Source organism: Pristiophorus japonicus, chromosome 3 (assembly GCF_044704955.1).
Source record: "Pristiophorus japonicus isolate sPriJap1 chromosome 3, sPriJap1.hap1, whole genome shotgun sequence".
NCBI classification, from domain to species: domain Eukaryota; kingdom Metazoa; phylum Chordata; class Chondrichthyes; family Pristiophoridae; genus Pristiophorus; species Pristiophorus japonicus.
Genome location: NC_091979.1, coordinates 7,123,453 through 7,140,106, shown reverse-complemented (window position 1 = coordinate 7,140,106; position 16,654 = coordinate 7,123,453). Strand labels below are relative to the sequence as shown.

Sequence of the window (16,654 nt, the reverse complement as noted above, 5' to 3'; positions counted from 1 at the left end):
CACGATCTCGGTATCACACGGTCTCAGTATCACACGATCTCGGTATCACACGATCTCAGTATCACACGGTCTCAGTATCACACGGTCTCAGTATCACACGGTGTCGGTATCACACGATCTCGGTATCACACGATCTCGGTATCACACGACCTCAGTATCACACGACCTCAGTATCACACGACCTCGGTATCACACTCTCAGTATCGCACGGTGTCGGTATCACACGATCTCGGTATCACACGATCTCGGTATCACACGGTCTCAGTATCACACGACCTCGGTATCACACGATCTCGGTATCACACGATCTCGGTATCACACGGTCTCGGTATCACACGACCTCGGTATCACACGATCTCGGTATCACACGATCTCGGTATCACACGATCTCAGTATCACACGGTCTCAGTATCACACGACCTCGGTATCACACGATCTCGGTATCACACGGTCTCGGTATCACACGGTCTCGGTATCACACGACCTCGGTATCACACGATCTCGGTATCACACGGTCTCGGTATCACACGGTGTCGGTATCACACGGATCAGCGTGTTGCAGCCCCTCCCTTGGGACCAGAACAACCCCACGCCCCCTCACACTCTGTGACCTCCCCCACGCTCTGTGACCCTCCTTCAGGCTCTGTGACCCCCCCCCTCATGGCGTGTAACCCCCCCCCCACGCTCTGTGAACCCCCCCCCCCCACGCTCTGTGAACCCCCCCCCCTCACGCTCTGTGAACCCCCCCCCTCACGCTCTGTGAACCCCCCCCCCACGCTCTGTGACCCCCCCCCCCCACGCTCTGTGAACCCCCCCCCTCACGCTCTGTGAACCCCCCCCCCCACGCTCTGTGACCCCCCCCCCCACGCTCTGTGAACCCCCCCCCCCACGCTCTGTGACCCCCCCCCCCCACGCTCTGTGACCCCCCCCCCCCCACGCTCTGTGAACCCCCCCCCCCACGCTCTGTGACCCCCCCCCCCACGCTCTGTGAACCCCCCCCCTCACGCTCTGTGAACCCCCCCCCCCCACGCTCTGTGACCCCCCCCCCCCCACGCTCTGTGAACCCCCCCCCCACGCTCTGTGAACCCCCCCCCTCACGCTCTGTGAACCCCCCCCCCCACGCTCTGTGAACCCCCCCCCCACGCTCTGTGACCCCCCCCCCCCACGCTCTGTGAACCCCCCCCCCACGCTCTGTGACCCCCCCCCCCCACGCTCTGTGAACCCCCCCCCCACGCTCTGTGAACCCCCCCCCCCACGCTCTGTGAACCCCCCCCCTCACGCTCTGTGAACCCCCCCCCCACGCTCTGTGACCCCCCCCCCCTCACGCTCTGTGAACCCCCCCCCCCCACGCTCTGTGACTCTCCCTCACGCTCTGTGAACCCCCCCCCCACGCTCTGTGACCCTCCCCCACGCTCTGTGACCCTCCCCCACGCTCTGTGAACCCCCCCCCCCCACGCTCTGTGACCCTCCCCCACGCTCTGTGACCCTCCCCCACGCTCTGTGACCCTCCCCCACGCTCTGTGAACCCCCCCCCCCACGCTCTGTGAACCCCCCCCCTCACGCTCTGTGACCCCCCCCCCACGCTCTGTGAACCCCCCCCCTCACGCTCTGTGACCCCCCCCCCACGCTCTGTGAACCCCCCCCCTCACGCTCTGTGACCCCCCCCCCACGCTCTGTGACCCCCCCCCCCACGCTCTGTGACCCCCCCCCCCACGCTCTGTGAACCCCCCCCCTCACGCTCTGTGAACCCCCCCCCCACGCTCTGTGACCCCCCCTCACGCTCCGTTTCTTGTTCAAGGTCATGTACGATGTACGTGGATTTCTCAACAAAAACAGAGACACTTTTAGAGATGATATTCTGAACCTTTTAAAGGACAGCAGGTGAGAGTTGTCTCTATGTTTGTCTGCGTCTGTGTATGTCTGCGTCTCTGTGTATCTGTGCATGTCTGCATCTTGTCTATGTGTCTCTGTGTGTGTCTGCATCTCTTTGTGACTCTGTCTGTGTCTGCGTGTGTGTCTGCGTCTGTCTGTATCTGTGTGTCTGTGTCTGTGTGCGCATAGGAACATTGGAACAGGAGCAGGCCATTCAGCCCCTCGAGCCTGTTCTGCCATTAAATGAGATTGTGGCAGATCTGGGACCTAACTCCACATATCTGCCTTCGCTCATATTCCTTAATACCTTTGGTTAACAGAAATCTATCAATCTCCGATTTAAAATTAACAATTGACCCAGCATCAATTGCCGTTTGCAGGAGAGAGTTCCAAACTTCTCCCACCCTTTGTGTGTAGAAGTGTTTCCTAATTTAACTCCTGAAAGGTCTGGCTCTAATGTTTAGACTATGCCCTCTAGTCCGAGAATCCCCAACCAGCAGAAATAGTTTCTCTCTATCTACCCTACCTGTTCCCCTTAATATCCTGAAAACTTTGATCAGATCATCCCTTGACCTTCTAAATTCCAGGGATTTCAATCCTAATTTGTGTAATCTTTCCTTGTAACTTAACCCTTGAAGTCCAGGCGTCATTTTGGTAAATGTACGCTGCACTCCCTCCAAGGCCAATATATCCTCCCGAAGGTGTGGTGCCCAGAACGGCTCACAGTGCTCCAGCTGTGGTCTAACCAGGCCTGCGTCAATCTGTGTCTGCGTCTGTCTCTGTCTGTGATCGTCTGCATCTGTCTGTGTCTGCGTCTGTCTGTGTCTGTGTTTCTCTGTTTCTGTCTGTGTGCCTTTGTCTGTGTTTCTCTGTTTCTGTCTGTGTGTGCCTCTGTCTGTGTCTGTGTTTCTCTGTTTCTGTCTGTCTGTGTGTGCCTCTGTCTGTGTGTGCCTCTGTCTATGTCTGCGTCTGTCTGTGTCTGCGTCTGCGTCTGTCTGTGTCTGTATGTATCTCCATCTGTGTCGCTGTCTGCATCTGAACCCTGAACGTGGGGAGCTTGCCTCCAAACTTGTCTGTGAGAGAGAGAGAAAAGTTCTTGATAAGTTGAAATGTTTTTCACCGTTTAATGCTCAGTGTTGTGGGTTATAGATCATTGGAATCATAGAACGTTACAGTGCAGAAGGAGGCCATTCGGCCCATCGTGTCTGTGCCAGCCAACAAAGAGCTATCCAGCCTAATCCCATTTTCCAGCTCTTGGTCCATAGCCCTGTAGGTTATGTGCACATTAAGTATCTTTTTAAATGATGTATCTTTTTTCCAGGCCCCCACCATTCTCTGGGTGAAAACATTTTTCCTGGAATTCCCTCGAAACCTCCTACCAACTAGTTTAAATTTATGGTTGTTGACCTCTCTGCTAAGAGAAATAGGTCCTTCCTATCCACTTTATCTAGGCCCCTCATAATTTTATACACATCAATTTGGTTTCCCCTCAACCTCCCCAGTTCCAAAGAAAAAAACCCCAGCCTATCCAATCTTTCCTCATAGCTAAATTTCTTCAGTCCAGGCAACATCCTCATAAATCTCCTCTGTACCCTCTCTAGTGCAATCACATCGTTCCTGTTATGTGGTGACCAAAACTGCACGCAGTACTCTAGCTGTGGCCTAACTAGCTAACCAGCTCCGTTGGGTGGGCCACATTGTTCGCATGCCTGATACAAGACTCTCAAAGCAAGCGCTCTACTCGGAACTCCGACACGGCAAACGAGCCCCAGGTGGGCAGAGGAAACGTTTCAAGGACACCCTCAAAGCCTCCTTGATAAAATGCAACATCCCCATTGGCACCTGGGAGTCCCTGGCCAAAGACCGCCCTAAGTGGAGGAAGAACATCCGGGAGGGCGCTGAGCACCTCGAGTCTCGTTGCCGTGAGCATGCAGAAAGCAAGCGCAGGCAGCGGAAGGAGCATGGGGCAAACCAGACTCCCCATCCACCCTTTCCTTCAACCACTGTCTGCCCCACCTGTGACAGAGACTGTAATTTCTGTATTGGACTGTTCAGTTACCTAAGAACTCACTTTTAGAGTGGAAGCAAGTCTTCCTCGATTTCGAGGGACTGTCTGTGATGATGATATACAGTTCAAGCATAACCTCCCTGCCCTTCCATTTGCTCTCCCACTGATACCTCTTCCACCTGCCCAGCTTAAGTCCCAGAACCTCCTCCTCTCTTGTTCGGCTTGCTACGTACTGGCTAAAAAAGTTCTCCCGAATGCATGTTAAGAATTCTACACCCTCTACACCTTTTACATTAATTCTATCCCAGTTAATATTAGGGTAGTTGAAATCCCTTACTATTACTGCCCTATTGTTTTTGCACTTCTCAGAAATTTGCCTACATATTTGCTCTTCTATCTCTCTCTGAAAGTTTGGGGTTTATAGTACACGCCAAGCAGTGTGATCGCCCCTTTTTAATTCTTCAGCTCAACCCATATAGCCTGTTTGATGACCCCTCTAACATATTGATGACCCCTCCTCACAGCTGTAATTGTTTCTTTAATCAGTACTGCAAACTCCCCCCCCCCTCCTTTTTTTAACCCCTCTCTATCCCGTCTGAAAACCCTGTAACTAGGAATGTTGAGCTGCCATACCTGCCCCTCTTTCAGCCATGTCTCAGTAATCGCTATAATATCATACTCCCAACTGTCTATCTGTGCTCTCAACTCATCTGCCTTGTTGCTTATACTCCTTGTATTGAAGTATATACCATTTAGCACTGCCAAACTCCCTTGTTGTCTATTTTCTAGCCTTTGTTTCTTCTGCCTTTCAAACTCGCTTACTAATTTTCTGCTGCCCAATTCCAGCTTTGCTTCTCTACCTTCTGAATCTAAGCTCAAGTTTCCATCCCCCTGCCAAGCTAGTTTAAACCTTCCCCAACAACACTAGCAAACCCTCCAGCACCCCCAGTGAGGATATTGGTCCCGGCGCTGTTGAGGTGCAACCCGTCCGGCTTGTACAAGTCCCATCTCCCCCAGAAACGATTCCAATGCCTCAGGAATCTAAAGCCCTCCCTCCTGCACCATCTCTCCAACTACGCATTCATCTGCTCTATCCTCCTATTTCTGTACTCACTAGCTCATGGCACCGGGAGTAATCTGGATATTACTACCTTTGAGGTCCTGCTTTTTAATCTCTTTCCTAGCTCCCTAAACTCTACCTGCATGATACCTATATCATTGGTCCCGATATGGATGACAATGACAAGTGTAGGTCCCTTGCAATCAGAATCAGGTGAATTTATAATGGGGAACAAAGAAATGGCAGATCAATTGAACAAATACTTTGGTTCTGTCTTCACTAAGGAAGACACAAATAACCTTCCAGAAATACTAGGGAACCGAGGGACTAGCGAGAAGGAGGAACTGAAGGAAATCCTTATTAGTCAGGAAATTGGGTAAGCGAAATTGATGGGATTGAAAGACGATAAATCCCCAGGGCCTGATCATCTGCATCCCAGAGTACTTAAGGAAACAGCCCTAGAAATAGTGGATGCATTGGTGGTCATTTTCCAACATTCTATCGACTCTGGATCAGTTCCTATGGATTGGAGGGTAGCTAATGTAACCCCACTTTTTAAAAAAGGAGGGAGAGAGAAAACAGGGAACTATAGACCAGTTAGCCTGACATCGGTAGTGGGGAAAATGTTGGAATCAATTATTAAAGATGTAATAGCAGCGCATTTGGAAAGCAGTGACAGGATCAGTCCAAGTCAGCATGGATTTATGAAAGGGAAATCATGCTTGACAAATCTTCTAGAATTTTTTGAGGATGTAACTAGTAGAATGGACAAGGAAGAACCAGTAGATGTGATGTATTTGGACTTTCAAAAGGCTTTTGACAAGATCCCACACAAGAGATTAGTGTGCAAAATTAAAGCACATGATATTGGGGGTAATGTATTGGCATGGATAGAGAACTGGTTGGCAGACAGGAAGCAAAACGTAGGAATAAACGGGTCCCTTTCAGAATGGCAGGCAGTAACTAGTGGGGTACCGCAAGGTTCAGTGTTGGGACACCAGCTATTTACAATATACATTAATGATTTAGAAACATAGAAAATAGGTGCAAGAGTAGGCCATTCGGCCCTCGAGCCTGCACCACCATTCAATAAGATCATGGCTGATCATTCCCTCAGTAGCCCTTTCCTGCTTTCTCTCTATACCCCTTGATCTCTTTAACCGTAAGGGCCATATCTAACTCCCTCTTGAATATATCTAATGAACTGGCATCAACAACTCTCTGCGGTAGGGAATTCCACAGGTTAACAACTCTCTGAGTGAAGAAGTTTCTCCTCATCTCAGTCCTAAATGGCCTACCCCTTATTCTAAGACTGTGTCCCCTGATTCTGGACTTCCCCATCATCGGGAACATTCTTCCCGCATCTAACCTGTTCAGTCCCGTCAGAATCATAAGTTTCTATGAGATCCCCTCTCATCCTTCTAAAGGCCCAGTTGATCCAGTCTCTCCTCATGTGTCAGTCCTGCCATCCCGGGAATCAGTCTGGTGAAACTTCGCTGCACTCCCTCAATAGCAAGAACGTCCTTCCTCAGATTAGGAGACTAAAACTGAACATAATATTCCAGGTGAGGCCTCACCAAGGCCCTGTACAACTGCAGTAAGATCTCCCTGCTCCTAGCTATGAAGGCCAACATACCATTTGCCTTCTTCACCGCCTGCTGTACCTGCATGCCAACTTTCAATAATGAATGAACCATGACACCCAGATCTCGTTGCATCTCCCCTTTTCCCAATCTGTCACCATTCAGATAATAGTCTGTCTCTCTGTTTTTACCACCAAGGTGGATAACCTCACATTTATCCACATTATAGTTCATCTGCCATGCATTTGCCCACTCACCTAACCTATCCAAGTCACTCTGCAGCCTCGCAGCTCACACTGCCACCCAACTTAGTGTCATCCGCAAATTTGGAGATACTACATTTAATCCCCTCGTCTAAATCATTAATGTACAGTGTAAACAGCTGGGACCCCAGCACAGAACCTTGCGGTACCCCACTAGTCACTGCCTGCCATTCTGAAAAGTACCCATTTACTCCTACTCTTTGCGTCCTTTCTGCCAACCAGTTCTCAATCCACGTCAGCACAACACCTCTAATCCCATGTGCTTTAACTTTGCACATCCTTGTCCCGAGTCCCCATGGGCGACAAATTGATCCTCCTGGGTGACTTTAATGCCAGGGTCGGCAAAGACACAGCCCTCTGGTGAGGCGTGATTGGCAGAGAGCGGGTAGGGAAAGCCAACTCCAGCGGTACCCTACTCCTGACAAAATGTCTAGAACATAAACTCCTCATCACCAACACCCTGTTCCGCCAGAGGGACAATACAAGGCATCGAGGTAACACCCTCGCTCCAAACACTGGCACCTGCTCGACTTTGTCATCGTCCGAGCCAGGGATCGTAAGGATGTGCGCATCACCTGTGCCATGACAGGAGCTGACGATTGCTGGACGGACCAGCGCCTAATCTGATCCATCATCAACATTAACATAGCCCCAAAGCAGAGGGGACAGCAGAAGCAGTGCCGCAAAAAAGTTAATGCCGGGGCACTGAGAGACCCAGCTAAGAGAGCCCTATACAGTCAGCGCCTCACAGCCAATCTGGCGTGCCTTGATGACCCTGAGATGCTGAATGCCCACAGCGCTTGGTCTGCCCTCCAGGCCTCTATAACTAGTGAAGAGATACTTGGTCACTCAACCAGAAAACATCAGGACTGGTTTGATGAAAAATGATCAGGAGATCGAAGAACTAATAGATCGCAAGCGCAATGCATTTCTGAGCCTCAAGCAACAACCCAACTCGGGAGCTGCAAAACAACATTATAGACGGCTCAAGGCTCAGGTCCAACAAAAAACCCGGGACCTAAAGAACAGGTGGTGGATGGAGAAAGCACAGGAGATACAACAACTGGTCGACAGCCAAGATATGCGAGGATTCTTCATTGCAGGCCCCACCCCACTCCTGGCCAAGAGCGGGGAAACACCCATCAAGGATACCGAGGCTGTCAGGACCCGCTGGAAGGAGCACTTTGAAGATCTCCTCAATCAAGACTCTGCCTTTGACTCGAGGGTTCTCGACTCCATCTCGCAGCATGCGACCCGTCACCAACTCAGTGAAACCCCAACTTTGCACGAGGTAGGCAAAGCCATAAAACAGCTCAAGAATAACAAGACTACGGGTGCGGATGGAATCACTGCTGAGGCGCTAAAGTATGGCGGAGAGGCACTGTTGGCGTGGATACATGACCTCATCTCTCTCATCTGTAGGGAGGAGAGCATGCCGGGAGATCTCAGAGATGCAGTGATTGTGACCATTTTTTTAAAAGGGGACAAGTCCGACTGCGGCAACTATAGGGGAATCTCACTGCTATCAGCTACTGGGAAGGTTGCCGCGAGAGTCCTCCTCAACCGTCTTCTTTCTGTGGCCGAGGAGCTCCTGCTGGAATCACAGTGCGGATTTCGTTCCCTATGAGGCACAATGGACATGATCTTTGCAGCGCGACAGCTGCAGGAAAAATGAAGGGAGCAACACCAGCCCTTGTATATGGCCTTCTTCGATCTTACACTGTCAACTGTGAGGGTCTATGGAGCGTCCTCCTTCGTTTTGGATGCCCCAAAAGTTTGTCAACATCCTTCGCCTGCTTCACGACGACATGCAGGCTGTGATCCTCACCAGCGGATCCATTATAGACCCAATTCACGTCCGGACCGGGGTCAAACAGGACTGCGTCATCGCTTCAACCCTCTTCTCAATCTTCCTCGCCGCCATGCTCCACCACACAGTCAACAAGCTCCCCACTGGAGTGGAACTAAATTACAGAACCAGTGGGAAGCTGTTTAATCTCCGCCGCCTCCAGGCCAGGTCCAAGATCACCCCCACCTCTGTCGTTGAGCTACAGTACGCGGACGATGCCTGCGTCTGCGCACATTCTGAGGCTGAACTCCAGGATATACTCAATGTAGTCACTGAGACATATGAAAGCATGGGCCTTACGCTTAACACCTGTAAGATGAAGGTCCTCCACCAGCCTGTCCTCGCCACACAGCACTGCCCTCCAATCATCAAGATCCACGGCGCGGCCCTGGACAACGTGGACCATTTCCCATACCTCGGGAGCCTCTTATCAACAAAGGCAGACATTGATGCGGAGATTCAACACCCCCTCCAGTGCACCAGTGCAGCCTTCGGCCGTCTGAAGAAAAGAGTGTTTGAAGACCAGACCCTCAAATCTACCACCAAGCTCATGGTCTACAGGGCTGTAGTAATACCCGCTCTCCTGTATGGCTCAGAGGCATGGACAACGTATGGAAGGCACCTCAAGTCGCTGGAGATATGTCTCCGCAAGATCCTGCAAATCCCCTGGGAGGACAGGCACACCAACATCAGTGTCCTCGTCCAGGCTAACATCCCCAGTATTGAAGCACTGACCACGCTCGATCAGCTTCGCTGGGCAGGCCACATATTTCGCATGCCAGACACGAGACTCCCGAAGCAAATGCTTTATGCGGAGCTCCTTCATGGTAAACGAGCCAAAGATGGGCAGCGGAAGCGTTACAAGGACACCCTCAAAACCTCCCTGGTAAAGTGCGACCTCACCACTGACACCTGGGAGACCCTAGCCGAAGACCGCCTGAGGTGGAGAAAGTACATCCGGGAGGGCGTTGAGTTCTTTCGAGTCTCAACGCAAAGAGCGTGAAGAGGTCAAGCGCAGGCAGCGGCAAACCCCTTCCCTCAACGAGTGTCTGTCCCACCTGTGACAGGGTCTGTGATTCTCGTATTGGACTGTTCAGCCACCAAAGAACTTACTTTAGGAGTGGAAGCAAGTCTTCCTCGATTCCGAGGGACTGCCTATGATGATGATGATGATGATGATGATGCAGCGACAGCAGGCGGTGATGAAGGCAAATGGCATGCTGGCCTTCATAGCGAGAGGATATGAGTATCGGAGCATGGAGGTCTTACTGCAGTTGTACAGGGCTTTGGTGAGGCCACACCTTGAGTATTGTGTACAGTTTTGGTCTCCTAATCTGAGGAAGGACATTCTTGTTATTGAGGGAGTGCAGCGAAGGTTCACCAGACTGATTCCCGGGATGGCAGGACTGACATATGAAGAAAGACTGGATCGACCAGGTCTGTATTCACTGAAATTTAGAAGAATGAGAGGGGACCTCATAGAAACATATACAATTCTGACGGGATTGGACAGGTTAGATGCAGGAAGAATGTTCCCAATGTTGGGGAAGTCCAGAACCAGGAGTCACAGTCTAAGGATAAGGGGTAAGCCATTTAAGACCGAGATGAAGAGAAACTTCTTCACTCAGAGAGTGGTGAACCTGTGGAATTCTCTACCACAGAAAGTTGTTGAGGCCAGTTTGTTGGATATATTCAAAAGGGAGTTAGATGTGGCCCTTACAGCTAAAAGGATCAAGGGGTATGGAGAGAAAGCAGGAATGGGGTACTGAAGTTGCATGATCAGTTATTGAAAGTTGGCATGCAGGTACAGAGGTACAGCAGGCGGTGAAGAAGGCAAATGGCATGTTGGCCTTCATAGTTAGGGGATTTGAGTATAGGAGCAGGGAGGTCTTACTGCAGTTGTACAGGGCCTTGGTGAGGCCTCACCTGGAATATTGTGTTCAGTTTTGGTCTCCTAATCTGAGGAAGGATGTTCTTGCTATTGAGGTAGTGCAGCGAAGGTTCACCAGACTGATTCCCGGGATGGCAGGACTGACACATGAGGAGAGACTGGATCAACTGGGCCTGTATTCACTAGCGTTTAGAAGGATGAGAGGGGATCTCATAGAAACATATAAAATTCTGACGGTACTGGACAGGTTAGATGCAGGAAGAATGTTCCTGATGTTGGGGAAGTCCAGAACCAGGGGTCACAGTCTAAGGATAAGGGGTAAGCCATTTAGGACTGAGATGAGAGAAACTTCTTCACTCAGAGAGTTGTTAACCTGTGGAATTCTCTATTGCAGAGAGTTGTTGATGCTAGTTCGTTAGATATATTCAAGAGGGAGTTAGAAATGGCCCTTATGGCTAAAGGGATCAAGGGGTCTGGGGAGAAAGCAGGAAAGGGGTAGTGAGGTGAATGATCAGCCATGATCTTATTGAATGGTGGTGCAGGCTCGAAGGGCCGAATGGCCTACTCCTGCACCTATTTTCTACGTTTCTATGGATCTCGACCTCTGGCAGTTCACCCTCCCCCACTCAGAATGTCCTGCAGCCACTCAGTGACATCCTTGACCCCGGTACCAGGGAGGCAACATACCATCTTGGAGTCACGTCTGTGGCCGTAGAATTGCCTGTCTGCTCCCATAACTACCGAATCCCCTCCCATTATTGCTTTTCCACTTTTCTTCCGCCCGCCCTGTGCAGCGGAGACTTGGCTCTGGCTGCACTCCTTGGAGGAACCTTTGCCCTCACCAATATCCAGAACTGAAAACTGGTTGGCGAGCGAGATGGACTCGGGGGACTCCTGCCCTACCTGCCTGGTCCTCCTTGTCTATCTGGCAGCCACCCATTCCCTCTCTACCTGCACACGCTTCAGCTGCGGGGTGACCACCTCCTGAAATATGCTGTCCACGAAGCTCTCAGCCACGCGGGTGCACTGCGGTGACTCCAGCCGCCGCTCAAGCCCCGTAACCCGGAGCGTGAGCTGCTCTAGCTGGTGACGCTTCCCCGCACATGCGATCGTCCAGGCCACGAGAAGCGTCCAGGACTTCCCACAATGCACGGGACTGAGCTGCCTTGCCATGCATCTATTTATCAGATTATTAACTAAAGTTTTTAGTATACCCCTCTGCCCTAACTTAGAGAGAAGAAAAGACAACAGTAATACTCACCAACCAGTCACCTACCTGCTGTCCTGTGAAGTCCCTCCTTGATTTTATTTGGTGTTTTTTTTGCTCTGTCTCTCACTGCTGCCGTCGCTCTCGGGCCTGCACTTCCCCTTATACCTGGGTTGTTCTGGTTCAGACTGGACTTCATCTATGATTTATTCGAGCGGGTTTGCAGCCGCAATGGGGACGACACCATGAAGCTGGGAACACAGCGAAGGAAACCAACCGTCAGCTCCCAGTTCCGGGTAAGTCTCTGCTGTGCTGACCCCCAACCCCCCGATTCCTGACCCCCGACCCCCCGATCCCTGACCCCCTGAGCCCTGACCCTCCGAGCCCTGACCCTCCAACCCCCGGGCTCTGACCCCCCAATCCCAGAGCCCTGACCCCCCCCCCCCCCCCCGATCCCTGAACCCCAGAGCCCAGACCCCCAACACCCCCGAGCCGCGACCCCGATCCCCCCGAGCCCAAACCCCCCCCCGATCCCCCTGAGCCTAGACCCTCCGATCCCCCGAGCCCTGATCGAGGGGGTGGGTGGGGGTGAGGGCGAGGTTGAGGTTGGGAAGGGGCGAGGGTGGTGTTGTGGGCAAAGGTGGAGGTGGGGGCAAAGGTGGGGCTGGGTTAGAGGGTGGGGGGCAAGGGTGGGGAGTGGGGGTGAGGGCAGGGTAGTGCGGGCGAGGGTAATGTGGGAAAGGGGATGACGGTGGGTAGTGAAGACAGTGGAAGGGGTGGAAAAGGGGGAAGGGAGGGGATGGGGGTGGGGGGTGGGGACTGGGTGAGCATGGGGAGGGGATGGGTGAGGGGTTGGGGGTGGGTGAGAGGGATGGGGAGGGGGTGAGGGTTGGGGAGAGGGATGGGGATTGGGGTGAGGGATGGGGAGGGGGTGAGTGTTGGGAGAGGGTGGGGGGTGGGGGAGAGGGTGGGGGAGGGGTGAGAAGGGGTTGGGGGAGGGCATGGGGAGGGGATGAGGTTGGGATGGAGGTGGGAGAGAGGGTGGGGGAGGGAAGGGGATGGGGAGGGGTGGGGGTTGGAAGAGGGATGGGGGTTGGGAAAGGGAAGGGGTTGGGGGTAGGGGGTGGGGACAGGGTGAGCATGGGGAGGGGGTGGGGGAGCGAAGGGGATGGGGAGGGGTGGGGGAGATGGATAGGGGAGGGGATGGGGGTAGTGGGTGGGGATGGGGTGAGTATGGGGAGGGGGCGAGTTGAGGGGGTGAGGGGCGCGGCTCTCTCCTCACTGCTGCATTGATTTGATTCCCTCTAGGATTCTCTGCACTCGCTCATGGGGACACTTAGCTCGTCGAATCCGTTCTTCATTCGCTGCATCAAACCCAACATGCAGAAGGTGAGACAAACGTCATGGAAACCGCGGGGGTCCAGAGTGGGATCTGGGCAGCCCAGGAGGGTCTAGGGGGAGGTATGGGGGGGTCTAGGGGTGGTACGGGGGGGTCTAGGGGAGGTAACGGGGTGGGGGGGGTTCTAGGGGAGGGTAACGGGGGGTCTAGGGGGAGGTACAGGGGGGTTTTAGGGTGAGATAATGGGGTGGGGGGGGGTTCTAGGGGGAGGTACAGGAGGGTCTAGGGGGAGGTACGGGGGGGTCTAGGGGGAGATACAGGGGGAGATACAGTGGGGTCCAGGGGGAGATACTGGGGGGTCTAGGGGGAGATACAGGAGAGTCCAGGGGGAGTTACAGGGGGGGTCCAGGGGGAGGTACAGGGGGGGTCCAGGGGGAGTTATAGCAGGAGATCACGGCCACAGTGGTAAATGGGCCCCAGCTTATTGGGACATGCAGTGCTGAGCATCAGTCGGTACTGCGGGGTGATCTTACATTGTCCCCTCCCGTACTGCCCCCTCCCCCCTCCCGTACTATCCCCTCCCCCCTCCCCGTACTATCCCCTCCCCCTCCCCGTACTATCCCCTCCCCCTCCCGTACTGTCCCCTCCCCCCTCCCGTACTATTCCCTCCCCCTCCCATACAATCCCCTCCCCCTCCCGTACTATCCCCTCCCGTACTCTCCCCTCCCGTACTATCCCCTCCCGTACTGCCCCCTCCCCCTCCCGTACTGTCCCCTCCCCCCTCCCGTACTGTCCCCTCCCCTCCCGTACTGCCCCCTCCCGTACTGCCCCTCCCCCTCCGTACTGCCCCCTCCCGTACTGCCCCCTCCCCTCCCCTCCCTCCCGTACTGCCCCTCCCGTACTGCCCCCTCCCCCACCCGTACTATCCCCTCCCGTACTGCCCCCTCCCCTCCCCGTACTGCCCCCTCCCCCCTCCCGTACTATCCCCTCCCGTACTGCCCCTCCCCCTCCCCCCTCCCGTACTGTCCCCCTCCCCCTCCCGTACTGCCCCTCCCGTACTGCCCCCTCCCCCTCCCGTACTGTCCCCCTCCTTCCCGTACTGTCCCTCCCCTCCCGTACTGCCCCCTCCCCGTACTGCCCCCTCCCCTCCCGTACTGCCCCCTCCCGTACTGCCCCTCCCCTCCCGTACTGCCCCTCTCCTCCCGTACTGCCCCTCCCCTCCGTACTGCCCCCTCCCGTACTGCCCCCGCTCCCTCCCCGTACTATCCCCTCCCGTACTGCCCCTCCCCCTCCCGTACTGTCCCCTCCCCCTCCCGTACTGCCCCCTCCCGTACTGCCCCCTCCCTCCCCGTACTGCCCCCTCCCCCTCGTACTGCCCCTCGTCTGCCCCCTCCCCCTCCCGTACTGCCCCTCTCCCCTCCCCGTTACTGCCCTCCCTTCCGTACTGCCCCTTCCGTACTGCCCCTCCCGTACTGCCCCCTCCCTCTCCCGTACTGCCCCCCTCCTCCTCCCGTACTGTCCCCTCCCCCCTCCCGTACTATCCCCTCCCGTACTGCCACCTCCCATACTGTCCTCTCCCCCACCCCGTACTATCCCCTCCCCTCCCGTACTGCCCTCTCCCGTACTACCCCCTCCCCGTCCCCTCCCCCCACCCGTACTATCCCCTCCCCCTCCCGTACTGCCCCCTCCCCCTCCCGTACTGTCCCCTCCCCCTCCTGTACTGCCCCCTCCCCCTCTCGTACTGCCCCTCCCATACTGCCCCCTCCCCCTCCCGTACTGCCCCCTCCCGTACTATCCCCTCCCGTAGTGTCCCCTCCCCCCTTCCGTACTGTCCCCTCCCGTACTGCCCCCTCCTCCCTCCCGTACTGCCCCCTCCCGTACTATCCCCTCCCGTAGTGTCCCCTCCCCCCTCCCGTACTGTCCCCTCCCGTACTGTCCCCTCCTCCCTCCCGTACTGCCCCCTCCCCCCTCCCCGTACTGTCCCCTCCCCCTCCCATACTGCCCCCTCCCCCCTCCCGTACTGCCCCTCCCTACTGTCCCCTCCTCCCTCCCATACTGCCCCTCCCCCCTCCCGTACTGTCCCTCCCCCCTCTTGTACTGCCCCCTCCCCCCTCACGTACTGTCCCCTCCCCCCTCCCGTACTGCCCCCTCCCCCCTCCCGTACTGTCCCCTCCCCCCTCCTGTACTGCCCCCTCCCCCTCCCATACTGTCCCCTCCCGTACTGCCCCCTCCCGTAGTGTCCCCCTCCCCCCTCCCGTACTGTCCCCTCCCGTACTCCTCCTCCCGTACTGCCCCCTCCACCCTCCCGTACTGTCCCCTCCTCCCTCCCGTACTGTCCCCTCCTGTACTCCTCCCTCACGTAGTGTCCCCTCCCCCTCCCGTACTGTCCCCTCCCGTACTCCTCCCTCCCGTACTGTCCCCTCCTCCCTCCCGTACTGCCCCCTCCCCCCTCCCGTACTGTCCCCTCCCCCCTCCTGTACTGCCCCCTCCCCCTCCCGTACTGTCCCCTCCCGTACTGCCTCCTCCCGTAGTGTCCCTCCCCCCTCCCGTACTGCCCCCTCCCGTACTGTCCCCTCCTCCCTCCCGTACTGCCCCCTCCCCCCCTCCCGTACTGTCCCCTCCTCCCTCCCGTACTGTCCCCTCCTCCCTCCCGTACTGCCCCCTCCCGTACTGCCCCCTCCCCCTCCCATACTGCCCCCTCACCCTCCCCCTCCCGTACTGCCCCCTCCCCCTCCCGTACTGCCCCCTCCCGTACTGCCCCCTCCCCCTCCCATACTGCCCCCTCACCCTCCCCCTCCCGTACTGTCCACTCCCCCCTTCCGTACTGCCCCCTCCCGTACTGCCCCCTCCCTCTCCCGTACTGCCCCCTCCCCTCCCGTACTGTCCCCTCCCCCCTCCCGTACTATCCCCTCCCGTACTGCCCCCTCCCGTACTGTCCCCTCCCCCCTCCCGTACTATCCCCTCCCGTACTGCCACCTCCCATACTGTCCCCCTCCCCCCACCCGTACTATCCCCTCCCCCTCCCGTACTGCCCTCTCCCGTACTACCCCCTCCCCTCCCGTACTGTCCCCTCCCCCACCCGTACTATCCCTCCCCCTCCCGTACTGCCCCCTCCCCCTCCCGTACTGTCCCCTCCCCTCCTGTACTGCCCCCTCCCCCTCTCGTACTGCCCCTCCCATACTGCCCCCCTCCCCCCCCCGTACTGCCCCCTCCCGTACTATCCCCTCCCGTAGTGTCCCCTCCCCCCTTCCGTACTGTCCCCTCCCGTACTGCCCCCTCCTCCCTCCCGTACTGCCCCCTCCCGTACTATCCCCTCCCGTAGTGTCCCCTCCCCCTCCCGTACTGTCCCCTCCCGTACTGTCCCCTCCTCCCTCCCGTACTGCCCCCTCCCCCTCCCGTACTGTCCCCTCCCCCTCCCATACTGCCCCCTCCCCCCTCCCGTACTGCCCCCTCCCCTACTGTCCCCTCCTCCCTCCCATACTGCCCCTCCCCCCTCCCGTACTGTCCCCTCCCCCCTCCTGTACTGCCCCCTCCCCCCTCACGTACTGTCCCCTCCCCCCTCCCGTACTGCCCCCTCCCCCC

General features: G+C 56.1%; 1 protein-coding gene across 1 annotated transcript in view; it reads left to right on the top strand.

Annotated features, from left to right (window-relative positions):
• LOC139260446 (unconventional myosin-X-like) overlaps positions 1–16,654 on the top strand; it is a 204,319-nt gene that overhangs the window by 92,048 nt on the left and 95,617 nt on the right. The window contains exons 17-19 of the mRNA XM_070877008.1: positions 1,799–1,881; positions 11,921–12,029; positions 13,042–13,122. Coding sequence (XP_070733109.1) covers positions 1,799–1,881; positions 11,921–12,029; positions 13,042–13,122 — 273 coding nt within the window. The remainder of the gene's footprint in view (positions 1–1,798; positions 1,882–11,920; positions 12,030–13,041; positions 13,123–16,654) is intronic.